The 27,058-nt window shown below is 46.7% G+C and overlaps 1 protein-coding gene across 2 annotated transcripts in view; it reads right to left on the bottom strand.

The window, feature by feature from the left end:
* The window catches only part of PIKFYVE (phosphoinositide kinase, FYVE-type zinc finger containing), a 90,891-nt gene extending 67,224 nt beyond the window's left edge, over nt 1-23,667 (bottom strand). For both annotated transcript variants that reach the window (XM_054971210.1, XM_054971212.1), the window contains exons 1-7: nt 23,383-23,667; nt 22,397-22,576; nt 13,319-13,434; nt 11,918-12,089; nt 11,092-11,299; nt 6,633-6,722; nt 1,847-1,982 (exon numbers count right to left, since the gene is read on the bottom strand). In XM_054971210.1, the coding sequence (XP_054827185.1) occupies nt 1,847-1,982; nt 6,633-6,722; nt 11,092-11,299; nt 11,918-12,089; nt 13,319-13,434; nt 22,397-22,576; nt 23,383-23,554 (1,074 nt within the window). In that variant the 5' untranslated portion in view covers nt 23,555-23,667. The remainder of the gene's footprint in view (nt 1-1,846; nt 1,983-6,632; nt 6,723-11,091; nt 11,300-11,917; nt 12,090-13,318; nt 13,435-22,396; nt 22,577-23,382) is intronic.
* Nucleotides 23,668-27,058: the final 3,391 nt, after the last annotated feature.

Below are 27,058 nucleotides of genomic sequence, written 5' to 3'. Positions count from 1 at the left end.
AGGGAAGGTGCCCTTGAGAGACGAGGGAGTCTTGGCTCCGCACATACTCCTTCTCAGTTCTCAGGCTAGAAACACTCATTGCAAGTGTGCCCTGATCAGCTGACAATCACAGAAAAGACGGCTCCTCTCTGTTCTGATCAACCACGCTTCACGCTCTCACAGAGACTTCGTTGGATCGTCCTATGCTACCTTATTCCATCAGCATGTGAGAGACTTTGCTCCATGCCAGGCCTGAGGTACCTGCACCTGCCTAGCATGGTTTATGGACTCTGTTTGTGAGTACAAGCCTCAGGCCTCTTCAGAGAAATGCAAGTTAGCAAGCTTATGTTTTTAGGCAGTTAGCTTTAGTAAAGAATAGGCAAGCTGTTTGTTGTTTTAATGCCTTTTGCTTGTGCCTTAATAGAGTGGTCCCTGCACCCTGGGACCACTCTTTATTAACTCTTCTAAGTTAATAAAACATCTATTCTATGTAAGTCTTGTGTCTTGAGTGTCTGACCGACTATGTGCAAGATCCCCCAGAGCAAAGAACCCGGAGACTGCTGAGTCTCAAAGTAAAACGGGCGGTCCACCCTCCCAGGAGGCCTGCTTGGAGTCTGCGCGGCTGTAATCAGTACTTGGAAAGGTGGGCCGGAGGGTGGTGACCCCCCAGACAATACCCCTGAGAATTACAAACATTTCTTCACAGCCTATCGTGGGTTGAATTCACACAAATTCATGTATGAACATCACAGGAGAGCGTGCCTGCCTGAGAGGCTCACGAATCCAGCTCCTCCAATCTTCTGCACCACCCAACACCGCCTCAAGCGCTACGCTTCAGAATGGAGCATTTCCCACATTCTGCTCTGATCATTTACAATGTAAGCACGTGTGTTTCTCGGGCAGGGAAGAAAGACTGCGGGGAGATGGAATTGCCATATGTAATACTTTTGTTTATGAGGATTTATACTATGTAATCGGCCTTGAGTCTCAGTACAAAGGCAGACGAAAACTAAATAAATAAAAGGTAAAAAAACAACACTTCCCCACGCACAGTAACAACATACTAGCTTTTCAGGCAAAAATAAATTACCAATGTTCCATCCCTGCAGTTGCCTACAATTAGCAAATGTTGGAAGGTTTTTTCTTTAGAATAAAAAAGAAAGAAAGCAATGATTGTGCAGCGCGGCAGCAAAGAAACTCCTAAACAGGGTTACACCATCCTAAGTCCACTGAAGTCAGTGGGCTTTGAAAGGCTTGATCCTGCTACCTATCCGGAAGCCCTGGGTTTGAATGTCCCATTTGCCATGAAGGTACTAGGGACCCTCAGGCAAGCCCCCTTTCTCGTTTCTTCCCTAAAAAAATTCTGCACTATAAGGACAATACTGGTCTACCTTACAGAGCTGTTGTAATCTTACAATACATGCTTTGAATACCTGGAGGCGCTATAGGAACACCAATACAATGAAAGGGGAATCACCTCCAGGTCAATATGTAGGAAACCTAAAAAGACGTCCGTTCCCATGAGCATACAATATAGGGTTGTTGGGATAACCCAGTGTTCTATAAAGAAAGGATGGAACACAAATACCATCTCCAAAAAAAAGAACCACCATATACTAGAGACTTTTACAGCTTGGACAACAACATCAGAAGAGGAATTGTGGCCTTGACACCCTGTCTGTTGGCCCTCCAGGGCAACTGGGTGGCTGCTACATGAAAACAAGGAACGGGACTAGATGGACCTCCGGTCTGGCCCAGCAGGGCACCTCGTGTCTTTATGTACAAGACAGCCTCATTCAAAAAGTATACAACGGGGACCCGCTTCTCTCAGAAGGGAGCAGTGCAGAAACAAGAGTGTGGCTCATACCAGGAGAATTTTGCGCTCGTCCTCGTTGGCCTCTTTTGCGTAAGTGCGGTTTGCTTGCGGGCTGACCGAGGTCTCGTAGGCAGGCACCAGGGGCGGCCCCGAACGGTCCAGAGACAGGTTAGTAACGCTGCCCGATCTGGTGGGACAAGCGGAACAAGGTTTATATTCTTAAAACTTCCTCCACCTTTTTACAAAATTAAACTTTACCAGGACAGCTCAGTGCTTTAAGGAGCCTCTCCCTGCCACCGAGTCACTCCAGAGACTTGCAACTAGAAGAAAGAGCTCTCTGAAAATTGCGGCAGTAAACATCAAGCTAGTTGTCCCACCCACGATTCTCTCGTCCATCTTCGCTCTCAAAATGACAAGCATGGCCCTGCTTGAGTGCTGACCTGCTCTTTGAGAAGGAAGCCAAGATCAGCATGACTTCAACGACACGTGTTCCCAAGGCGCGTTTAATTCAGAGCACCGTGCCTCCTCTCATTTCAGCTTCTTTTATTTCAGTGGCAGTTCACAGAACAATTGATGAAAAAAGGGAGACTGGAAAATTGCTACACAAAGCACGAAAGTGTGCGTGCACTGTGATGGTGTTGTTCAGGGCTTTTTTTCTGGGAAAAGAGGTGGTGGAACTCAGTGGGTTGCCGGCACAGGGGGCAACTCTCGGCAGGAGGTGGTGCCCCTGGTACAGCATGTGCACGTGCAAAGTGCACGCATGCTCCCAGGGCCAATGACATCACTTTGGGTCAGCTGGAACAAGGGGGAGTTTTTAAAAGTTTAAATCACCCTCAGCGAAAATCATCACATGGCTGGTGGCCCCGCCCCCTGATCTCCAGGCAGAGGGGAGCTTAGATTGCCCTCTGCGCTGAGCAGCACGGAGGGCAATCTAAGCTCCCCCCTGTCTGGAGATCAGGGGGCGGGGCCACCAGCCATGTGACCATTTTCAAGAGGTGCCGGAACTCCGTTGCACCGCATTCCCACTGAAAAAAAGCCCTGGTGTTGTTGCAGTTAAAGTGCCGGACTAGGATTGGGCCCAATTGTGTTCAAATCCACACTCTTCCACGGAAACCCATGTGGGTGACCTTGGGCTAGTTGCTCTCTCCTAGCCTAACCTATCGCACAAGGTTGCTGTTGTTGAGAGGATAAAATGGAGGAGGGGAAGAACAATGTCATAGGCTGCTTGGGCTCCTCTCGTTGGGTTGAAAAGTGGAGTACAAGTTAACAGTAAACATTTCGGAACTTAAACGTCCTCCCAAGCATCACAAAGCGGTGAGCAGAAGTACACGCAACATCAGGTCTCATGCACTAAAAAGGATCCATCGCAATGCGCCCCCACCCCCTCCTTTAATCTTTTAAACAGTATCTGTGAAGGTTACCCAGCTACCGGTAAAGAGTATTTAAGTGACATAATCCTCTACTTGGTAAATGTTAACAATTTAGCATACAAACCTTGATGCTGTTATCAGCTATCAAACACAAGACAGTCAATGCAATTAAGACAGGCTCTTCACAACACAGCCTGAGAATTCTTCTTGGGTCTAGCCCACAAATAGGATACTGCCGAAGAAGCACCACTGCTATCCAGGGCTTTTTTTTCTGGGAAAAGAGGTGGTAGAACTGTGGGTTGCCAGCACAGGGGGCAGCTCCTGGCACAAGCTGGTGCCCTTGGTACCACATGCGCACGCGCAAAGTGCGCACACGCTCCTGGGACCATGCAATTACATCACTTTGGTTCAGCGGAAACAAGGGGAGGACTGTGCTACAGAGGGCGATCTAAACTCCCCTCTGTCTGGAGATCAGGGGGCGGGGCCACTGGCGAAAATGGTCACATGGCCAGTGGCCCCGCCCCCTGATCTCCAAACAGAGGGGATCGCCCTCTGTAGCACAGTGCGGATGGCGATCTAAACTCCCCTCTGTCTGGAGATCAGGGGGCGGGACCACCGGCCATGTGACTATTTTCAAGAGGTGCTGGAACCCCGTTCCACTGCATTCCGACTGAAAAAAAAGCCCTGCTGCTATGTAACCACAGAAATACTGGACGCATTCAGAAATGAAAGGGCCGAAACAGGGCTGCGATGCTGATTTTTTTCACATATAAAACAGGGTGGGGGTGGTCTGAGTGCCCCAGAAGAACCAGGCTGTGGCTGAGGGAACTCTCCCCATCTTTGCACCCAGCCTTCCCCACCGCTCTCCTGGCTCCCTTTTACTCTGAGAGAAAAGGAACCGGGACAGTGGAGCAGAGATGTCATCATCAGACCTCTCTGTCGTTTCCTGGACAAACATGGACAAAAATGTTGTCCCATCGCAACGGAAGTGAGGCCTAGGAAGCTCTCTTTCCTGGAAGGAAACCCGAGTTTAGGGGTTGCTGAATGCCAAAGGCAACACATACTGCAATTCCGGTTACCTGACAAGTCTGACGGGATCCTTCTTCTTTAAAATATGCTTCTAACCTATGACCACTGACCATTCTGTCTGACCAATAATTTTCACTCAGAGATGGCAAATCGCAGGTATAAGATCTTGATGAGACCGATTATAAGAAAAGCTTTAAACAAAATCCACAAATATTGCCCAGGGGAGGGGCTGGTGATGATGACATCTGGAAAGACGCTCCAGATCTCCTAATCGTAGCGCTGCCTCTTTCAGGCACCCAAGCGGTAATACTTTTCTAGAAAGCAACGTAACGGCTTCGATCTCACTACTGGGGAGAGGATTTTCCCTGCCTCCCCCTCTGGCCCCAAACATTCCCTGTGATGCTGATCCGGGGGGACAGGGAAACCCCCGAAACAGCACAAGACAGGAGTCGGAGGCCTGTGTTGGGAAAGGAGGAAGTGGTGAAAATCACTCCTCCCTTCTGCAAAATTGTTTTTAAAACCGAACAAAAAAGAGTGGGGGGCTCTTTACAGTAGAATTGGTAAATGACAACCCACTTTTATCCCAGCATTTAAAGTTTCTCTTCCCCTCTGAGTTCACAGTACAGACAAAGTTTTATTACTCGAGATAAAATGACTGTCGGTGGGCCAATTCATGCTGCCGCTTCCTGAGATTTCCCTCTCCCTGGTATCAATTCATGAAGAAATGACGGCAGCGGGGGAACAAGTGGGAAAGAAGCTGCTAGCTGGCGAGCAGAAGCTGAATAAAATCTGGCCGCATCCGAGTCTGTTCCTCCTCTGCTTCTCCCAGGCATTTAAGACTTGGGTATGCCCAGAGGTGACAGCGAGCCCTTTGCTGGGAGCCAAAGCGCAAAAGCCAAAAAGCATGCATCTTTTGGCTCCTGGTCTAAAGGCTGTAGGCTATAGCTGGGCGGAAGATCAGAAGCCTTCCCCATTCTCAGTGGCATTTTTTTCTTTATAGTAAAGAGTCCAGTAGCAACTTTTAAGACTAACCAACTTTATTGTAGCATAAGCTTTCGAGAACCATAGCTCTCTTCATCAGATGCATCTGACAAAGAGAGCTGTGGTTCTCGAAAGCTTATGCTACAATAAAGTTGGTTAGTCTAAAGGTGCTACTGGACTCTTTGCTATTTTGCAACTAACACAGCTAACTCCTCTGGATCTATTTTTTCTTTGTGTTCTAAGCTGCGTTGGGCCCCATTGAGGAGAACAGCAGGGTATAGATCATTAAAATGGGAGTTAAAATGAGAGTGTGAGAAACGTATTCCGCTTCCGAGTCATCACTGGTAATGTGTGATGCAAAGCAAAGTTCTCAGAATCCCTTCATGGCCAAGCATAAATGGGTCTTGATTAGAGGTGGGCATGAACCAAAATATGAACCGAAGTTTGTCACGAACCAGGCCGGTTCGTAGTTCGCAAACCAGCGGTTTGTGGGAGCTCATTTTTCATGAACCGTGATGTATTTTAGCCTGGTTCATTTGGTTTGTTTCTGTTTGTCACTGCAGACAGCCTGGCGCCGATCAATCAGCCTCCTAGGCAATGTGGGGGGGGGGCTCTCTGCAGACCTTCGCTGACCCAGGAGTGATGTTTTCATGAACCAAATGAACTGGTTTGCGAACCAAGGCAAGTTCATGAAAGTTCATGGTTCGTGAAACATGACGAACTACAAACCGCATGGTTCGGAATTTTCCTGGTTCGTGCCCACCTCTAGTCTCGATAGACTGAAGCAGAGTCTAGAATTCGGGTTTAATACTACACAGGAAGCAAGGTTTGGCTTAAAACCTGGGCAACTGTCGAGGTTTTCTGGGCCTGGCCATGGAAAGAGTTTAAGAAGAGGAAAGGCTTCAGGCTGCCAGTAATCGAGGAACCAAAGAGCAGAAACACCGCCTTGCATCAGGGCTCTCTGTTTAATAAGCAAGGGCAAAAGTCAGGCTGATCGGGGACAAAGCCACAGCACAAACGTATTCCTGGCAAGGCCAATTGATTCAGCAGCAGCTTTCAGGTTGCACAAGCACATGTGTTTCTGGAATGCGTCTTGCTCTACACAAAGCCCCAAAGCCAGCCCTTCTGGGAAGCGCACACACCCCTGGGGAAGCAGCCAACTGAGGAATTTCACAAGCCCAACATCTTTGGCGTCATTTTATCTAACATTTAATGCAAACTCTGGACTCCATAACTGTGCCAGCAGACTCTTGCCAACTGTTGCCTATAATGCAACCTCTTCCAATGAGAATCTGTTTGGCGGGGGTGGGGGGGTGTCCCTCCACTATCAAGAGGTTCTATTACCCTTCAGGGGGAGTGTCATTAGAAGACCTGGCCAGCGGAAAACCCTCGGCATTCATAATACCAATGGAACTGGCAGCACATTCCCTGGATATATCAGTATGCGCCCTGCATACCTGTTCCGAGCAGGAGATTTCCCCGCATCCTCTTGAACTATTCCAAGGCGTGTTGACAAAGGGGTGGGTGAAGAATCTGGGTGGATCAAGCTGCAAGGAAAGGAAACTACCTTTAGCAATCATTTGTGCTGCATTTCAGCATTTAAAGGCAGGCCCACCATCATAAAATAGTCCAAGCAACCTTGCTGATATAAATACTTCTGCATTTGTTCTTCCAAGAAGTCTCTTTTTAAACGATATTCTTAACTCTGCAACGAAATCCTCTCTAATTAAAGCGCCACATCATCAGATGCTCCATGAGGCTTTTCTTCCTGCCAAACTCTTTCTGCAGAGCTCAACCATCAACAGATCCAGAAGATGCAGAAGCCTCTTTTTTGTATTCCCCCCACCACCTCAAAATATGGAGAGGAATTTTCATAGCCGATAATGCATAGAAAATGAAGTGTTTCTGATGTTAAACTCTAAAGAGCTGGGTTAGTTGCATATTCAAGTTAGTCAGGGCTGAAAACTTGATCTGGACACTTTTCATCTATAGAAACATGATGTCACTTTGGGGCATGCATAGGAGGGAAGTTACCCCTTATAAAAAGCTCCACAGCTTATACTGGTACAAAAAAGTGACAGAAGCTAATGGAAACAAGGGAAAAGGAACACTGTACAGGCTCAAATACATCCCTCTCTATTAAGGATTAGAGATGGGCACGAACCGGGAAAAAACCGAACCATATGGTTCATGGTTTGTCAAATTTCACGAACCACGAACTTTCACGAACCTGCTCCTGGTTCGCTTGGTTCGTGAAAACATCACATCCAGGTCAGAATATCATCGCTTCTGGGTCAGCAGTCTGCAGGAAGTCCATCCCCTGTTGCCTAGGAAACTATTGGCACCAGGCTGTCTGCAGTGATGAACCAAAAAACGAACCAAACAAACCAGCCTAAAGTTCGTGGCGGTTCGTCAGAAATGGGATCTGACGAACTGCTGGTTTGCGAACCACGAACCGACCTGGTTCATGCTTAATTTTGGTTCGTGTCCATCTCTATTAGGGATCAGCCCAAAGGTCACACTGTGTGGAAAAGATAGTACCTAGAGCTCTTCCACATAAGGGTATTTTTTTTGCTAGTCTGGCCACTGCTTCCTTTTGTTTTCACTTTTTCCCCCCCCCTACTTTTTCCCCACTTCTTTTGAGATCACTTTTACCCCAATCTTTTTAATGATTAATTTAAGTCGCCCTTTTCTTTGTGCGTGTTGCTTTCTGTGACACTGAGAGACCTCTGTCTTTTGGTGCTACACCTCTGAAGATGCCAGCCACAGCTGCTGGCGAAACGTCAGGAACTACAATGCCAAGACCACGGCAATACAGCCCGGAAAAACCATAACAACCATCGTGTTGCTTTCTGTTTTGTTTTTCCCATCCACTCCCACAGACTTCCAACCCAATTTTCAGCCTCTGCTCTTCCCCTACCCTTCTCGTGTTCTGCAGCTTTCTATTGCTTCCTGTTATGCGCGAGGAGCAAATGGTGATTAGAACCATCATCATGGCAATTATCATACAGGAGTATTTATTTACTACCAATCAGAGACTCGCCACTGTGGCAGTTCTCATGCACAAGCATCCCCTTTTCTTGCACGACTGGGAGGTTTCATGCTGCGGTTCATTTTCATCTGGTCAAGCCTTTGGATGATTATTTGGGCCTGCTTCCCTTTTACCTCAACATTTTTTTCTCTCCCCTCCTATTTTTCTCCCCGCTCAGACGTCATGTAAACAGAAAAGCCAAATGAAATTTCCGGGTGGTTTACACCTTTTACGGTTTACTTGCTTGCTTTTCTCCCTTTGAACTTTCCTTTTCAGTTTTTTAAATTTATTTTCCTCTCTCCATACACACTCCTCCCTCCTTTATCCCCCTACTCACTCTTGCCTGCCCCCTGCTTTAAATATGGTTCGCACTGAGGGCAATATGAAGTCGTTGTCTGCCTTTTTATTTTATACAGAGAGGGTTGGGGGGGATTCTATGCTCCCTTAGGAAGCAGAGGGGGGTGGCAATGGGGGAGAAGAGAGAATGCCTGTGGCACCACTTGTCCCTTCTGCGTGTGCCCACAGACACACTCACACAGAGCGTCTGCCGTGGCGGCTCCTGCCGCGCTTCACAGCGGCAGCACTGAACTGGGCCAAATCGGTGGCACGCAACCCAATGAACTCCTAGAGAGCTGGGCTTCGCAGCTTCTGACTCTCTGAAAACCCCCACTCAGTTGCTCTTTCCCTCCCCACCCCTTTCAGAGCTTGTCGAGAAGCTTGGCTTGGAGCGGACAGAGAGTCTTCTCTCCCCACCAATTTCAGAGGGAGCGGGTGCTGGAGGCAGCAACTGGTGGAAGGGAAGAGAAATCAGGAGATTTTTCTCCCTTTGGCTTGGTTGGATTTCTTTTTCTTAAATTAAGACCTGACATTGCTATAAGCATGCACAAAAAATTAAAAGGGGGGAGGACACTGTGACACCACCGGCAACTCCATCGATGGTGATGAAAAACCCTGCGCTTGAAAATCCTGGTTATTTAAGGCACGTGAGAAAGAAAATAAACTGGCCCCACTACTATAAAACTGCAGAGGGGGTGCAAACTTGCAGAAGGACCAGATTGCAAAGTACAGACCGCTAAGAAAATCAGAAGCAAATTGAGCATGTGGGAAAAGCCCCTGAAACAGATATGTTGCTTCTCCTCACAGCCACTAGAGGGAGCTTTATAATTTCTCTTAATTGAGAAGCCATACGAGCGATTGCTCTGGCGATCTTGGGTGCTGCTTACTGACCAGTGGTTCCCCCATGTCTCCTCAGACAACATTTACTGAAGGATTTCCTCATTTCAAGGTGTATATAGACACTGAAGTGATATCCTGCTGCACTAAGACATAAGCCGACAGCTCAGTCCCCTGAAAGCCAAGCATCTATAGCAGGGAATATCTCCGTTAAAACCCAATCAAAAGCCAAGGGCCTGCTAACAAGGCTTTTACTCAGAACGGTTTTTAGTTGACTCTGAGGGCTACGAAAGGTGTGCTTTTCTTTTCAGACGGAAACCAAGGAAAGGCCTTCAAGGACTCTTAGGTCACCAGCATCTCTTTCTCTTTCATGCAAATGAAAAGACACCACACACAGACACAAGACACACACATACAGAGCATCTACAGCTTCCAACAGTTACAGGCTGAAGCCACTGGAAAAGAGTGTGTGAGCAGACATTCTTTGCCAAGCCCTCTAGAACGGCTTGCAAGAAATGTTTCTGGGGTTCCGCTTCAGCCTCCTCACATCGGCTACCCAAAAACAGGACGCCACTCCTGCAGTGCAGCTACAGAGCTGGAGGGCTGACAGGGCTGGGTGGGGGTGGGGACTATTATGGAGTGGCACCTTGTGCCTGACTCACTGCCGAGACCCATTTCCAAGGGGCAGGGAAAAGGTGAAAAAGAAAAACACGCAAGAGTGGCTGTGGCAAATTTTGCAACCCCTGAGGAAAGTTTTTGCAGCAATCTCAAGGCAAGCAGGCAGTGGGGGAGGGAACGGGGTCGAGCACAGAAACCCTTTCGTGCGTCCCCCACTTCAATAGTTAAACCTCGACAGGGCTCATTTCAAGGGGGTTCCGGCAGTTCCCCAAAGAGGACACATGACAGGTGGCCCTGCCCACTGGACTCTCGGCCATTTTGGGCCCATTTTGGCCTGGATTGGAGCCAAAATGGCCCAGATCGGGCCTCTGACGGGTGGTGGCTCACTCTCCTGCTCAGCAGCGGCCCGATCCTGACCATTTTGGGCCCCTTTTCAGCCATTTTCAGCCCCTTTGTGCCATTTTGGGCCCAATTTCAGCCCTGAATGGCCAGGATTGGGTCCAAAACATCCAGGATAGGTGATGTCAGGGGGTGTGGCATATGCAAATCAGTTATGCTAATGACACACTTCTGGTGCGGTCAAGGGGCGTGGCATATGCCAATGAGCTGTGCTAATGAGTTCCTCCAGCTCTTTTTCTACAAAATGACCTCTGAACCTAGAGAATCTGCCACATGAGTTCATAGGGGGGCCGACCCTCCCAGCAGGAACGTCTATCGCAACTCCAGCTACGTCTGCAAGCGGGAAGGCTCACTGCCCAACCTCCCCACCCTTCCCTCATCTTACGGAATAGCTATTCTGGTCTAAAAACAAGAAAAGAACACAATCCACATCACACCTTTTACTAGGACCAGCCAAATAACAGACAAGTGCAAACACTCGTGTCATTTAGTTGTTCCTAATAAAAGGGGTTATGGGGATTGTATTAGGAAAGAACCCACTTCACTCACACACACTCTCTAACATCTGAGAAATTTTTCAGAGAAGACATGAGCAAGAAGAACCACGTAGCTTGAGGGATGGACTCAAGTTTTCAAAACCGAAGCGCAGGCTCTTCATGGATTCACATCCCAAAGGGAAGAAAGCTACTGGGTACCTTTGCCAGGTGACGTCTTCTTCCAAAAAGATGTTGCGGCTCGCTTTCCTACTCGTGACAGGAGTCCGTGGCTCCCCAGGATCAAGCACGGACACACAACTGGGAGAATCGGACAGAACGCTCAGATCTTCCCCGATGGAGTTGCTGTCTGTGGAGTGAGCATAGCTTAAGGCTATTTTACGGCAGTAAGTGCACGCTCTGAGGTCACCTGCGGGGGAAAGAAACAGGGGGAAGAGGACAGAACAGCCTTGAGTCCTATGACAGCAAAGCCAAAGATCAAAGAACGAGGCTTCCCCTTCTTAGTAGTTTTTATGCAAATGCACCGACTCTGTTTTGCAGCCACGAAGGACCAATGAAAAGCCAAACTGTGTACGTGGAGACAAGGCGTGCAAGAAGGGAGCTATGCTCTTTCAAAGGTAAAGGCACTGAAGCCAAAAACAAACGTTTGCATAATTTAGTTGTGGTTGTGGAGAGAGCCCTCAAGTCACAGCTGACTTATGGCGACCCCTGGCGGGGGTTTCACGGCAAGAGACTGACAGAGGTGGTTTGCCATCTGCAACCCCGGTCTTCCTTGGAGGTCTCCCATCCAACTACTAACCAAGGGCAACAATGCTTAGCTTCTCAGATCGGACAAGAACAGGCTCCCCAGGGCTATCCAGGTCAGGGCACATAATTTAGTGACAGAACCGAACATGTCCTTTACTTTGCATGGACCCTTTAGAGAAGTTTCAACACAGCTTTCATTTCCAATATGAAGAGCACCCAGCAGCGTTTCAATCGGCAGTTCTCCCCACCCGTTGACAAGAGGAACGGGCACACACCTTACCTGTGTAACCCATGAATTTCCCGGGGATTTCCTGGTTGCAGCATCGGCTGCAGAAGATCTGTCCGCATAACCGGCAGTGGTGTCTTCTCCTGAAAGTGGTAAACTTCTCGCTGCAGTCATAACATTCCTTACACTGGCTGTCTGGCATCCAGTACTGCTTCAGATCGCTGTCCTGCGAAGCGAGTCATTTGGTCATGCCGCAGTGCGAGACACAACATCAGTGCGAGACACAACAGCATCTCTGAATGCTTAAACAAGATCAGACCACGTCAAGAGGACCATAATCGGATTACGGCTCCTCAGCCACGGACCAAGTTGGACTTCCCGCAGAACAAGCCCTTCTCCGGTCAGTTAACTCCAGGGTGTTCTCAGATCGTCCATGAAAAGTTTGCGGTCCAACGGACCACGGCCCGTCCACGCAGCCGATTTTGACCACCATTGTGATAATCCCCCACGCACCCTGGGGAATTGGGACACAGATAGAGAGAAGGCGCCTCTCTCCTTCCACAACCGAAACATTTTAAAGGGTCTATTTTTTTAAACCTTGCACGTCCTATGCCCCAGTCAAAAGGATTTTCCAGATGTAATGTTCTGTATGCTGCCGTCACGGCTACATGATTTAACCCAATCAAGGCAATGACTAAAATAAATAAATAAATCTATATCTATCTATCCGTATCTATCTATATCTATCTGTATCTATCTGTATCTATCTATCTGTATCTATCTGTATCTATTTAGGAAAGGAACAAGGTTATGAAATTGGGAATTCAGTAAAACTGGAGTAGAAGAACTCATTCAGCAGCATTCTTCATGTCTCTGTACAGGATACCTGTTGGACTTTTTGCAAGTGTCCTACGCTCAGTCATGAAAGCGTTAAATTGTTATTCTGTTTGTTTAGTCAGATAGCTAGTTAGCATAGGACCACTTAGGCTTCAAGAGAAATTCCTGCCAGAGAAAGTGGGAGTCTTTAGTCTTAATGAGAGAATCCAGGATTGTCTATTGGATGAGCCAGTTTATTGGGGGGCAATTAGCTAGCAACATATACTAAGTTTTATTGCTCTTTGTTCAGTCTGCTACTATACTACACTTCTACTACTTCACTAGACCATGCAGTCTAAGCTTTTCTCTCTCTAGGGCCTAGTGGCGACTATCAAGATGTTGTCAGAAACTGTTTGTTGTTTTTCCTACCAAATGTACCCCCTTTTACCCTATTATGTAGTATTTTTATAGAGCTAGAATCACAGAAGTCTGTCTACTTATTTCCACTGCTCTATTATCAAACTCTGCAACTCTGCAAACTTATATCTCATTGCTGTGCGACCGCCAACAATACCTTCTACAGAATCCAAGTTGTATCCCTGGACCATTCCATCGGATTAAACGTAAGCAAAGCAATACCTGGCTTTTTCCTTCCATGATTTCTTTGAGCCGTTTCAAGACGGTCGTGAGGCTTCTGAGCTGAACAGCTGTGCGAGGATCATGACTGCTGAGAAGTGGTTCTTTTCTTCGACTGTCTGAAACCAAAAGGCACTGGTTGCCATTTGACATAAAGGTTCTCTCTCTGCTACATCATACAAGCAGATTTTTTTTCCAGAACACACAATGCCACTGTCGCTCTTTTTAAAATGCAAAGCAAAAGTTAAAAAAAAAAGGTTTTCAAAGTACAATGTAAATCAGCAAGTCCACTTAGGAGCCAAGCCACCTCCTTGCCAAGAAAGAGCATTTTATAGTCGTTCTGGGCAGAGGCACCTGTGTTTCCCAGAACAAAGCAGATTCGATAGCACAGGTTGTAAAACTGAAAATCCAGCCTGACTGCATTCAAAAAAATTCTCTTCTAAGGAAGCACATTTAGTGATACAGCTTGCAGGTTCAATCATAAACTGTGATTCTGTTAAATGCCAATGTCTTCAATGGTCATAGATCCAGAGGAGTTAGCCGTGTTAGTCCGCAGTTGCAAAATAGTAAAAAGTCCAGTCGCACCTTTAAGACTAACCCACTTTACTGAGGCATAAGCTTTTGAGAACCACAGCTCTCTTCGTCGGATGCATCATCAGAAAGCTGTGGTTCTTGATAGCTTACGCCTCAGTAAAGTTGGTTAGTCTTAAAGGTACGACTGGACTTTTTACTGTCTTCAGTAAGTCTATTTAAAAAATTAACTCAGGAACCGAGCCCTAATCACCTTCAGACATTGTTTCTCAACATAATTTGGTGTGTAGTAAACTGAAAGAATACACCAGGTCCAATTAATATTACCATATGAAAAAATAGCTATCCCAGCCCCCCACAGACCAAAGCATTTCATCCAATATGTGAATGGAATACACGCACACAAATAAACCTACTTCTGCCCATTTCACTGAAACCTTTATTAAATTTTGAAAGAGTTGGCGAGCATCAAGAAGATGCCTGTCCTAACGGGATACAGAACTCCTGCCAGCAGCAAGACGACCTTACCAACATTAAGGGGTGTTCAGCTGTACTGCAGTGCCTGAGCAGCATTCAAGTTTAAGAATCTGGGGGCCGATGAAAAACCAACCCCTGGCATTGCCTCAGCGACACTTCATCATTATCAGTTTTTGGAAATGCACTGGTTTGGATCCACCAGAGAGCATTTCCAAAAATGGAAGGATTTCTGCCAGCAGAACACAACTTTTTACCTCACACTCCTGCTGTAGCCTGAAATACACCCCCTCAAGAACACTCCAGGGACCTAAGCCACGCTTCAGATGGGGGACAATTCAGAAGCCGGTAAGAGGTTTATGGCTGACAGACAGAAACTTTTAAAGTTACTGTCTTTTGTTCGGGGGGGGCGGGGCGGAGGATACAAAGCAGTCCATGTTCTAAACCAGGACTCTCAAATACATTGTACCTGAGAAGGCAAGGAGCAACGGCGAATATGCCAAGAGATGTAGAGTCCAAGCGATATATATCCATCAAGGAAAGTTAAAAGCTCCCTGGCCCCAAGGAGGCCCGCCTAGCCTCGACTAGAGCCAGGGCCTTTTCAGTCCTGGCTCCCACCTGGTGGAACGCTCTGTCTGCTGAAATCAGGGCCCAGCAGGACCTACTATCTTTTCACCGGGCCTGCAAGACAGAGTTGTTCCGTCAGCCATATGGCTGAGGCTGGGCCTCTGCCAGCCTGGAAAAAGGGGTGTATAAATCTTAACCCTCCCTGTGAAGGCTGTCTACCACCCTGTTTTAAATGCATTGTTTTTAATGTACATGAATTTTTAAATTGTATTTTTAATATGTTGTTATTTGCCCAGAGCTCGCTTGCAGGGAGGGCGGGATACAAATCTGAAATAAATAAATAAAAATAAGGTTCTCCTGGCAACCATGAACCTAGCTGCAAGCACAAACAGAAAGACCGCACAGAGAATGAATAGATTTTGAATATGGCCAAGCAAGCTGTTGTGCAAAAAGTGAGTGGGGGAGGGGAGGGGAGTGTTCAGCAAACATTTGCCCATCTTATTTATGATTCAAAACATTTCTGCCTGGCTTTATTTCCTCAGACTTCAAGGCAGCAATCTGTTCTAAAGCAAGAATACAAACCGTTACGCTCGAGATGAATTTTCACGGCGTCACTAAGACTCTAGTTTAGCAGCGAAAGTTGCAGCACTTCAAAGGTACCGCTTAATACTCTGGATTCACACAAAAATAAATATGGGGGGGGGGAGATACTAAATTAAGCACAAAGCCAGTCAATAACACAGCCTCAGCTAACCAAAGCAGAGATTTTTCAAAAGTGCGTGGAGAGCGGGCTAGCCCAAATGTCTGGATTCAGCTCTTGGGTTCCCTTGACAGCGCGATCATTCTGGAAAGAAGTGACCCAAAACTCACCCCCCCCCACACACACACACACACACTTGCACCCCTTTCAAAGGGCTGCTTTTTCAGCATTTCAAGTTCCTTACCAGCTGCACCATTCTCCATTGGAGACGCATTTTACATTGCTCTGTCTTGTGTAAGAGGAAACAAAACATGGCTTCTTTGTATGAACTGTGTTCTGTATCGCTGGTGTCAGCAAGAATGCAAGCAGCTCAAAAAAAAAAAAGAAAAACAGGCGAGTTAACTGTTCCTGTGCAACCGCTGGTCTTTGGAAGGATGAAAAACCAAGTGACTAGAGGAGGCTTCCTAATGAGTGTGGGAGAGAATATAAGCCTTGAAAGTTTCGAGTGTTTCATTTCAACTTGTACCTTCCCGCAAGAGGCAGGCAGTGAGCTAGCCTGGCAGGGCAGCAACTTGTTTCCCTGAACAGAGCCAACCAGAACCCAAGGGTAGAAAGACCTTAATGCCGTAAGGATCGCTGCCAACCTGGGACCCACATATCTGAAGGACCATCTCCTTCCATATGTCACTGAGCACCAGCTACAGTCCATGGGCAGCCATTTGTTGACTTATTCCACCTCAAACGGTGGCCCGCCTGGCGTCAATCAGAGCCAGGGCCTTCTCCACTTTGGCCCCTGCTCTATGCAGTAGGCTCTGTAAAAGGGGTGAAGAAAGTCCCCTCCTTGGAGATCCTTCTGGAGATCCATGCAAGGTTTCTCTGTTTGCCAGGGGGCTTTGAGGAGGTTTGAATGGCAGACATCTTTTTAAGAGGGGGAGGGATTTGCGGGTTTATTTTATTTTGGTTTTAACCGGAAATCTTATTGTAAGCTACCTTGCACCATTTGGAAAGACAGGGTGTGAATGTTTTAATTAATAAATAAATATTACTTACAGTGCGGTTCTAAGCAGAGTAGTATCTAAATGCACTGGAGTCAATGGGCTTAGAAGAACAGAACTCTATGAGGACAGCAGTATGAGTTTCCTTTAAAAAGCACTGTGACGGAAAAAAAATCTTCCTATGGCATATTAAAATCCTTAATTTTTGGTCGTGCGGCACCTGCCAACTCGAACTTCAGGGGGGAAATGCTGAATGTTAAGTTTCTAGAGGTGCTTATGAAAGAGCTGCTATGGCATACATCAAGTGTGTCATCTCTCAGGGCTGCTTCAATGGATTTTCTGAACATATGATGCTGCCCCTTCAAGACAAGTTTTTCCCCACACTATCTACTATGGATCTGCCTCAAGGAGTTTAGGGAGGTGGATCCGTCTTTCATTTTCTCCTCACAACACTCCTGTGAGGTAGATATGAAACAGGTTAGGCCCAGGGACAGCAACGGACCCGGTAAGCTTCACAGCTGAATTGGAATCTGAAGGCCGGCATCGCCAGTCTGACTCCAGCAGTCTAACCATTAGGCTGTGCTTTCTTCTAATGCTTCGAGCATTACTTGTTCCAAATGCTTTGTCCCTCTCGTCAGGACTCTCTTTGATCTGCACCCCCTCCCAAAAACACACAACGCTTCGGTTTAAACACATCATTAAGCCTGTTAATGAAATGGTGGTGGTGGAGAGTGCCCTCAAGTCAGAGTTGACTTGTGACGACCCCTGGTGGGGCTTTTGTGGCAAGAGACTAACAGAGGTGGTTTGCCATTGCCTGCCTCTGCAACCCTGGTCTTCCTTGGAGTCTCCCATCCAATTACTAACCAAGGCCTACCCTGCTTAGCTTCTGAGATCTGACGAGACCAGGCTCACCTGGGCCATCCAGGTCAGGGCATTAATGAAATCAGAGAGCTCTTTTCAGAAAGAGTAACAAATGTATATTCCAAGATGGAGGGAGGTACTTTCTAATTAAATTTCCCATATAAAAGTTACGCTTAAATAGAGATGCAGCTTTAGAATCTGAATGCCTCTTCATTCCAACAAACTGCAGTAATGCTGTTGCTTCTCATTCCAACCCTCCATGCTTCTGTACGGATAGCAATTCTGTTAATATTTAAAATGCTAACCCTGCAATTGGAGCAGTGCTCAGAATTCCGGGGGGAGGGGCGGCACTGGGGAGCAAAGACCGGCTTTGTCACAGTTATGCAATTCCTTGCCATGAACTGAAATCCTGACGCAAAGGAGTGCAAACAGTGCTCAAAACTAATAATGCAAGGGCACTAACCCCACTAATTGAAAACCTCAGGGAAATCTGCTAAAAAGTCAAGACTAGGGGTGTGCACACTGAAAATATTCGGATTTCCAGCTTCAGGTTTACCCGAAGCAGGAAAAACATTCGGAAATACCCCAAATCCGAAGCGGCTTGCCGGGTATTTTAATCACTTTGGAATGCTCTGTAAAGACTCAGAGCATTCCAAAGTGATTCAAGGGGCTGGGTTTTTGCCCAGCAATCCCACCCACCCCCACTCCCAAACCTCCCCACTTAGCGCCCCCCTCCCTATCAGCTGGCAGGTGGCAGGGGGGGATTCCCCCCTGCCACCTGATAGTTTAAAGGGCCCTGTCCTGCCACTTGCAAGCAGCAGGGCATTTTAAAAACCCCACAACACCCAGCCCCCCCAGCCCCCCCTACTTACCTTTGCTCTGCTGAGGTGCAGGCTTATGCCTGCATCAACGCTGCCTCTTTTGCCCGCTGGTGTCAAGGCCGAGGAACTCCTCGGCCCCGACACCGGTGGGCGAATGGAGCATCCGGTGGAGCACCTGGCGGGGAGATGCAGACTTATGCCTGCATCCCCACCGCCTCCTTCGCCCTCCGCTGACAGGGCCAGGAAGTTCCCTGGCCCTGACAGCAGAACTGGTACTCAGCCGCTCGTTGGGGAAGCCCCGACGAGCAGCTGATTCAGGGTTTAAATGCCCCTTTCCCTGCTGTTTGCAGCGGCAGAGAAATGGACATTTAAACTTGACCCAAAGCTTCCTGAAGCATTACAAATACTTCGGGAAGCTTTGCTTCGGATTTCCGAATCGAGTCCGATTCGGGCATGCACACACAAAGCTTTGATTCTGAAGGAACGGCACCAACTTCATAACTTGCCTGCCATATTTCAAAGTCTTGCACACTGGCGGAAGGGGATCACACTGTACAGAGGGAAGAGATGGGGGTATTCCTTTCTTAATTCCCTTCTTCTCATTTCCCTTGCGGAATAGACCAATAAGCATTCAATGCAGCAACTGACAGCCAGAATGGAAGGCAGATTTGGTGATTACAGCCAAGCAGCGGTGAAGAGATGCATTTAACATACTAGCCAGTCCTTTATCACCTATTTTGCACTGGGCTGCAAACACTTCGCATTGCAATGGGACTCATCAGTGAAGGCACCTTCACACAAGAACAATTCCTTGCTGATGCAGAATTAATGTGCCAGGAAGAAGGTTCTGCAGTCCAACATTCCCTTTGACATGTGTAAGGATTTTTCTGTGTGGAGACTCTTGTGTAGGCTCACACGGGCCCCCACCTACTGTATGAAGCGGTGCATCATGTTTAGACACACGTTTCTGAATTTCTTGAGACTGCAATTGAGCAACGGCACCAGGGAGGCATTTTTAAATATTTCTTCACTGACTGCTCAGCTCAGACCTGAATCCCAACCACAGTCCCTTCAGCCGCTTCGTTCTACTGTTCATGCGTTCTATCCGTCATCCACACATCTCAGCAAAACCCTGCCAGTCCCAGGTCCTGCCCACCCCTTCTTTTGTTACCTGCTTTCTCTCCTGCATTCCATCAGCTGCCGCTAACCCCCAAACATCGGGCCTTGCACTTATAGCATGATAAACTGCCATGATTTGTAAAGTCACATACACCAGCAGCACCACAAGGGTTACACACGCACACACATGCACGCACACAGAAACACTTCCTATGCTTTTTCTGGAGCGGCTGACTGACACAGCATCCAGGGCTTCATTAGAAGTCAGGTGAGAAAAAAAACCAACAGAAGCACAGGTAGGGTGGAGGATCTGCCAGGGTGCTTTACGCCAAAGGAAGAGTAGGTGAACTCAGCAGGCTCTAAGAAGCTTCTCTGAACTGAACAGGGGCAGGGGTGGGTGAGAGGAGAGCTAAAAAGTTCAGCCCCCACCCCCACAGATTTTGATGCTTAGAGCCAAACCCAGATGGGACCAGAGAAAGAATGATGCGTTTCCATGTTTGAGCTCACCAGTTTACTAATGAGGGGGTGGGAACTGAAGCAACAGGTGTGCCCCTGGGAGGCAATTTATCTCAAATAGCAATTGGGTTTTCCATTCATTTCACTGGGTGTTCCACATATCTGGGACTGATACCTGGAAATACTGGAAACTTAGCTGGCTGTGCTAAAACCTAGTTACTGACCTTTGCTAAACATCTGTTCCTTAGATGGTTGTTGTGGATTTTCTGGGCTGTATAGCCGTGGTCTTGGCATTGTAGTTCCTGACGTTTCCCCAGCAGCTGTGACTGGCATCTTCAGAGGTTTAGCACCAAAAGACAGAGATCTCTCAGTGTCACAGTGTGGAAAAGAAGTTGGCAGGTAATTTATATCTACTCAGGAAGGCAGGGTTGGGCTGAGTCATCCTGTAAGATGCCAGTCCCAGCTGCTGGCGAAACGTCAGGAACTACAATGCCAAGACCACGGCTATACAGCCCGGAAAATCCACAACAACCATCATTCTCCAGCCGTGAAAGCCTTCGACAATACATCTGTTCCTTAGTTCCCTCAATTATATTTGATTGGAACCCTGGCCAGTCAGCACCACTTAAACAGTGTAACAACTAATAGCTTCGTACAGAAGGTGTAAAGTGGTCACAATGAAGACAGTTAAGAACTTCTAAGAAAGCAAAACTGTATTCGGAGCCTTGGGCATGTTCTACAGTGCAGGGGATATACATCTTTTACATTCAAAGGGTTCAGGAGTCCCGGCATCTCCTTGGTGCTTAGTTGCCTTCTCAAGTTAGGACAGTGTCTTATCAACATGACCTTGGAATGCCAGATGCCAAGATTACCTTACACATTAGAGCAGAGATAGCGCCCAAGAAGATTCCTGCTCCAATTAAGCATTCATCAATGGATTTGCCAACTATATGACCATTATGCATTCAAAACCCAGCTTCTCCCTGTAGCTAACTCGGAATATCAGCTTTTATTTTTAAAACCCAGATTTCATGCCATTTCTCCCACCCCCTGGCCCATTAACTAAGGGGGAAAACGACTGTAAAGAGGACATTTCAACAGATGGCTGGAAAAAAATACAGTCATCCAAACTAAACAACCCCCCAACTATCATAACTAAATTGCAAAGTTATAAAATTATAAATCGGTGGTATTTAACACCTAAAAAAATATCACTAATTTATTCATCAGCGTCACCACTTTGCTGGAAACATGGTAAAGAAGAAGGAACATTTGCCCGTTGTTGGCGGGGTTGCCCCCACGTTGCAAAATTCTGGAAAGACGTATTAAATTCAATTAAAGAAATAACAGGTTATAACATTCCATTATCACCGAAAACAATTTTTCTAGGTTTGTGGGAACAAATTAAAATTCCCAGTATTAGGAGAAATCTTATTAATTTGCTTTTGGTGGCGGCTAAAAGCGCAATAGCATCTAAGTGGAAAGATAAATCACCACCAGCCTTGGAGTTATGGATGTCAAAAGTTTGTAACCATTTGATAATGGAGAAAATTTCCGATCATTTACACCAAAGGGAAAACTACCCCTTAGAAATAGATTTTTGGAAAAAATGGTACCCATTTTATGAGTACTTGGAAACTAAAGGCTTACAGCCTACTTCCTCTTACCTTTATTCATTGTTGCATTGATTATCATAACTCGTTGTTGTATATAGTTGCAGTTGGTTTATGTTAACATTATTGTTTCTGCTGTATAACTCCGATTGGTTTATTGTTGTAATGATTGTAAAAGTAATAAACGTTTTTTAAAAACTAAGGGGAAAAAGAAACCTATGTGGGCAGTTTCCTCTATTAAGACAGGGCAGCTGAGATAAGGCTTCTCCAACCTGTATACCTTCCCATGCAATGGACCTCAGTCTGTTTATACTCACATTCTTACTCCTATTTCCAACCCCCCTCTTCCTAGAGTTTGACGGAACATTGGAAACTCCATGCAGTTAAGCAGAAGGGAAAATGTACAAATTTTCCCACTTGCTTAGCCCAGGGGTGGGCAAATGTTTTGGCTCAGGGGCCACTTTGTGGGAGTGGAGGTTAGCGGAGGGCCACACCTTTTAAAATGATTGCATTCATTAGTTAACTTTGCATTTCAGAAAAGGTATAAATTGTATCATAAAAATCAATAAATATAAATTAAATAAAATAGTGGTAGTTTTATTCAATTTATTTATTGTGCTAATTTCATATCATCTATAGCTGCAAGCACATTTAATTTTAGAAGGAAATCTCGGTTCAAGGCGGATTTTTCTGACTGTCTTGGCGGGCCACAAAAAACTCTGTAGCGGGCCGCATGTGGCCCGCGGGCTGCAATTTGCCCACCCCTGGCTTAGCCTATTCTGCTCACAGCAAACTAAGTCTCCACTGCTGGATATGGGGTTTTCTTTCATAAGCCCAGAATTCCTTGAAACCACCTCTCGAGCTGAACAATGTTTAGAGCGGTTTTGAAGCCCAGATGGGGTGAAGCCACGGGAGCTACAACTTTTAACATACAGCCGTCTTACCTAATGATGCTGAAGATCTTCTCTGCAGCTCCGCGGGAATCTGTTTTTTGTAAGGCACCGGTGATCTTAGGGTCTGTGCCCTTGAAGCAGCTTGCAGACTTGGCCAGTTTGCATTCAGGGGCTGCTGGTCGCCCTGCCCTGTTTCTGATCTCTCCGCTGAGGAAGCCAGCCGGCCATCGTCTAGAAAAGGGAGTAGATGGTGGTCTGGCACAATCGCAGGCCACGAACATGAAGAAACTGAAACCCAACTAAATTGCTCCCACTCCTCTCAAAGGCTCAGTTTAGGAATGATCGTGTTCATGCAGTCAAGATGCAGAAATTTAAACTCTGTATTGTGAATAAGCCCAGAGTAGCAAAAATCTTTAAACATGCAGTCAAGATGCAGATAGCCCCTGTGTAAAGAGGCTCGCTTTCGACACCTGCGCACTTCCTGGGGGTGTGTGCGTCTGTGCATGTGTGCATAAAACAGCGCCACAGCCCCAGGCAGGCAAAGATGTGCCATTCACAGCACACACACAAACACTGGGCTCAGCAGTGCTCCATATTCCCCACTAACCTCTTTGAGGACATCTTAACCACGTAAACAAAAACGGGGTTAGTCTTCAAGGTGCTACTGGACTCTTTTCTGTTCTGAACGTGGAGGTTCTCGTTAGTTGCCACTGATGGACCTATCCATTATGTATAGATCTAATCCTCTTTTAGAGCCATCTAAAAGCCATCCACTGATGGACCTATCCATTATGTATAGATCTAATCCTCTTTTAGAGCATCTACTTTTGTAGCTATCACTACATCCTCCGGCCACGAATTCCACACTTTACTTGCTCATTGAATAAAGGAGGACGTCGTGGAGGCCTCGTGGAGGTCGTACTCGTTGCTTAAGTTGTGCAAGCTCTAATCCAACGAATGATGGAACAGCCACGGGCCCTCCTCCCCACCACGGAAGGGACGCACAAACGGCAGACAAAACAGAGTTCAGAGCTTACCTTTAGAGAAACGAAAGAGATTCACAAAAGAACTGTAGGCAGATTTAAAAGCCGTCTCGTCTTGGTCGGGAGTCAAAGGCTTGAAGTGTGTAAGGTGGGAAGGACTACCGGGGGAGGAGGGCACCTCGCTCATCGAATCCAGCGTTGGAGATGGCTTATCATCTGCGGCCATCTCATGGACCCCCACAGAGACTGGAGATGCACACGCAACGCCTCGTTCGCTCGTTCCGGTAACGCACGAGCCACCATCCAGACCTCAAAAACTCTTCTGGGCTAATACCGCAAGATACTGAAGGGGAAGGATGAACGGTTTAGGAAATCATTCTTGCTAATCAAAGACAATTGCAATATTGATCTAAACTGTGCCGCCGTCAGCACTACCATTATCAGTAGCAGATATACACACCGCATAATATACTATAGCACTGCTCTGAAGAGAGGCAAGTAATTACATTACTTTAACGCCATTAAGAGACACGTGCTTGGAATTTTACCACTGCAACACTGAACCCAGGACCGAAGCCTGTTCTGCCTTTATTGGCTTCATACTTGGCACCTGCTGCTCTGCTGTTTTTCTAGATTTGTCTGTGGACACCATCAAATGTTGCATGCTTGCTCCAAGAAGACAGAGAGAGAGGTTTTATCCTCAAGCTGCTTGGAAAGTTCGGCCGGGAGATAGCAACTAGCTTAAGGTCATCTTGCAAGTTCCGAAATAGGCATATGTTTGAACCCAAATTTCTTCCACCCAAACTCAACACTACAGGCTTCTATGGTCATTTCCCCCTCACAAGTTGCACAATTAAGTACAGAAAATGTACCCATTATCAGAAACTAGCAACAAATCCCATTGTGGGGGGAAATACAACGGGCTCTAGAAAGGGCAGGGTGGACAGGTGGGCATTGCCACCTCCTCTTTGCCCTGATCTCGGCCAGGTGAAGGTGGGGGGGCAGGGCATTGCTGCCGCCTCTCTGCCCCAACCACCGTCAGGTGAAGGCAGGAAGGCAAGAGGGCACTGCCGTCTCCTCCCCACCCTGATCATCGCCAGGTGAAGAGGGGGGGGGTGCAGGAGGGTATTGTCGCCTCCTTCCCACTCCAATCCCGGCTGGGTAAAGGTGGGGTGCAGGAAGGACGAGCCACCTCACCTGGGCTTCCTGCCACAGCGGCGCCCTCTGGTGGCATACCAGGATAAAAGGTGAGTCGTCACCAATATGGCTTGCCTTTTATATAATAGGATAGGGTGTTAAGAATTTCATTTCAGGAAGAAACAATCTCAGGATACAATAAGATCACACTAAGCTTGAGAAAAGTCTAAGAAATTGTTTCATTCCAACATCCATCCAGGCAAGACTAGCTGAAGGTAGATGTAAATATATATTATTATTTTTACCTTACTTTTCCCACCGTCCAACAGAAATCAAATGTTCTTATGGATGAAGGCCCAATTTATTTTGGAAGAAAAGTAAGAACGGTTCCTTAAAGCTGCCAAAGCGAAGTCCTAGAACTGGCTGATTCAGAGTAGACCTCTTATTTCCTTATTGTTTTGATATGTTAGTCAATCACAATGTTTAACCATCAAACCGCAGAGTCTGAGTCCTAAACATCAAGCCAAGGACAGATCAACTGTGCAGATCCATTTCTGAAACACGGGTCTACATGAGTGGTCCATCATGAAGCACCATCAGGAGTACCCGTCAATACACCCACTACACTATGCTAAACCATTTTTTGCTATCTCCAGCAAAAAAATGGAATAAGTAGTACCCTCCATGTATACTCTGCAGCAGAACCTCACTAAGTTAGGGTAACACCCAATTGAGAAAATGTCCAATCAGATTTTTCTTTTCTTCTCCTCTAGCAGGGCATGACAAAGCAAATTAGAGTATATGTTCACAGTGACTCCGGCATTAGTGCACTGTTATTTCAGCTCCATTGAACAAAGATCTTAAGGGCATCCATGAAGGGACAGAAGTAACCAAGAGCTGCTTTACAGTAGGATAATTCTTTCCAAGACATACAAGCTCCCCCCACCGTCCCTATCAATGCAAAAACATTTATGCCCATGAAACAACTTAATCCAATATATTAGAGGTAGCAGAGTCCTGCCTGTGTTGGATCAGAACATTATATTGCAGCATAGCTTTTGGAGAAACTCAAGCCTGGGCACATGAGATTTTAGCACCAACACATACATTAAACCAGGGGTCCCCAACCCCTGGTCCGGGGACCGGGACCAGTCCGTGGCCTGTAAGCAACTGGGCCGCACAGGAGGTGAGTGGCGGGCGAGTGCAGAGCCAGCTCCAGGGAGCAGGCGAGATAGGTGGTCGCCTATCACCCCCAGATGGGACCGTCTAGTTGTAGGAAAACAAACTCAGGGCTCCCACTGATTCTGCATTGTGGAGAGTTGTATAACTATTGCATTATATATTATAATGTAATAATAGAAATAAAGTGCACAATTGTATCATTCTGAAACCATCCCCCCCACCCCGGTCTGTGGAAAAATTGTCTTCCACAAAACCGGTCCCTGGACCACTGCACTAAACAAAGTTATCACAGTGATACTGACAGGCCAACTCTAAGCAGACCCATGCCCTTCAAAGTACATTGGAGTCAATGGGCTTATAAGGATCTAACTGAGCTTAAGGCTGCATTGTAAGGCATATCTGAGCGTTTCAAGAAAGCCAGAAATGGCTGCCCTGTGTTAAGTTCTCCCCTTCTTCTCAGAACGCCAGGACAACCTTGCCTCACATTCTGATATCATGCTGAGCGTTCTCCAGCACACCTCCTCGGCTGCTGTTGGTACAAACTCAATAACTGGAAGACACCAGAATATAAGATTAGGTAGACTATACAACATTTGGGGGCAGCTCACCTCCCACATTTCTTACAATGTACATTGCAGCCTACAGCAGTGGTCAATCTCGTCCTATTCACAGAGTATGATGCAGTCCAGAAATTAATTAGCCGACCACACTAGCCAATCTTCCTATATATACTCACATTAGTCATTTGCGGCCTACCGACAGTCCAAAAGAAAAGAAACGACTCTTCAAGCTTATAATATTTGTCTAAATCACTGCAGGGAGCTAGACTACTTGAAGCTATTCACAAGACTGAGTTCATGCTGAAAAATGAAGGCACAAGATTACTAACTATGACTAGTTTGGGAAGCAGCAAGGAAAAATGTTGCTCACCAAGCGGATATTTTTAGTGAAACTACACCGTTTTTGAGCTGGATCCTAGATTTATTAGAAGAGGAGTAGGTACTGACTCTCCTCCTCTTTGCTCCCCATGCTGTTTCCAGTGGCCCCTACAAACCCAGGAACAGAGTTTTGGCAGAAAGTCTTCATGAGCTGCTGTTGGAGTTGGGGAAGATAGAGAAGTTCCACTGTGGGAAGTAGTTAACCCAAACCGCTACTACCAAATGTACATGGCCACCACAGTAGCTCAACTCAATGAGAGCAAAGATTTTAATGTTCATTCTAACTCATTCACTCTGCCTCCAGGAAACCAATGGGCATGAGAAGAGAAATGGGGCAAAAATCTGACACTCAGTGAGATGATTTTGTGGTTAAAAAAATTAAGGTATAAAATAGTTTAGCCACAATTTTCCCAACTTCTTGTCTAGAGATGGGCACGAACCAGGAAAATGGTAGTTCGTTGCACTTTGTGGTT

The sequence above is a fragment of the Eublepharis macularius genome, chromosome 2 (genome assembly GCF_028583425.1).
Source record: "Eublepharis macularius isolate TG4126 chromosome 2, MPM_Emac_v1.0, whole genome shotgun sequence".
NCBI classification, from domain to species: domain Eukaryota; kingdom Metazoa; phylum Chordata; class Lepidosauria; order Squamata; family Eublepharidae; genus Eublepharis; species Eublepharis macularius.
Note: the sequence above shows the minus strand (reverse complement) of the source record. Positions and strands in the feature narration are given on the sequence as shown.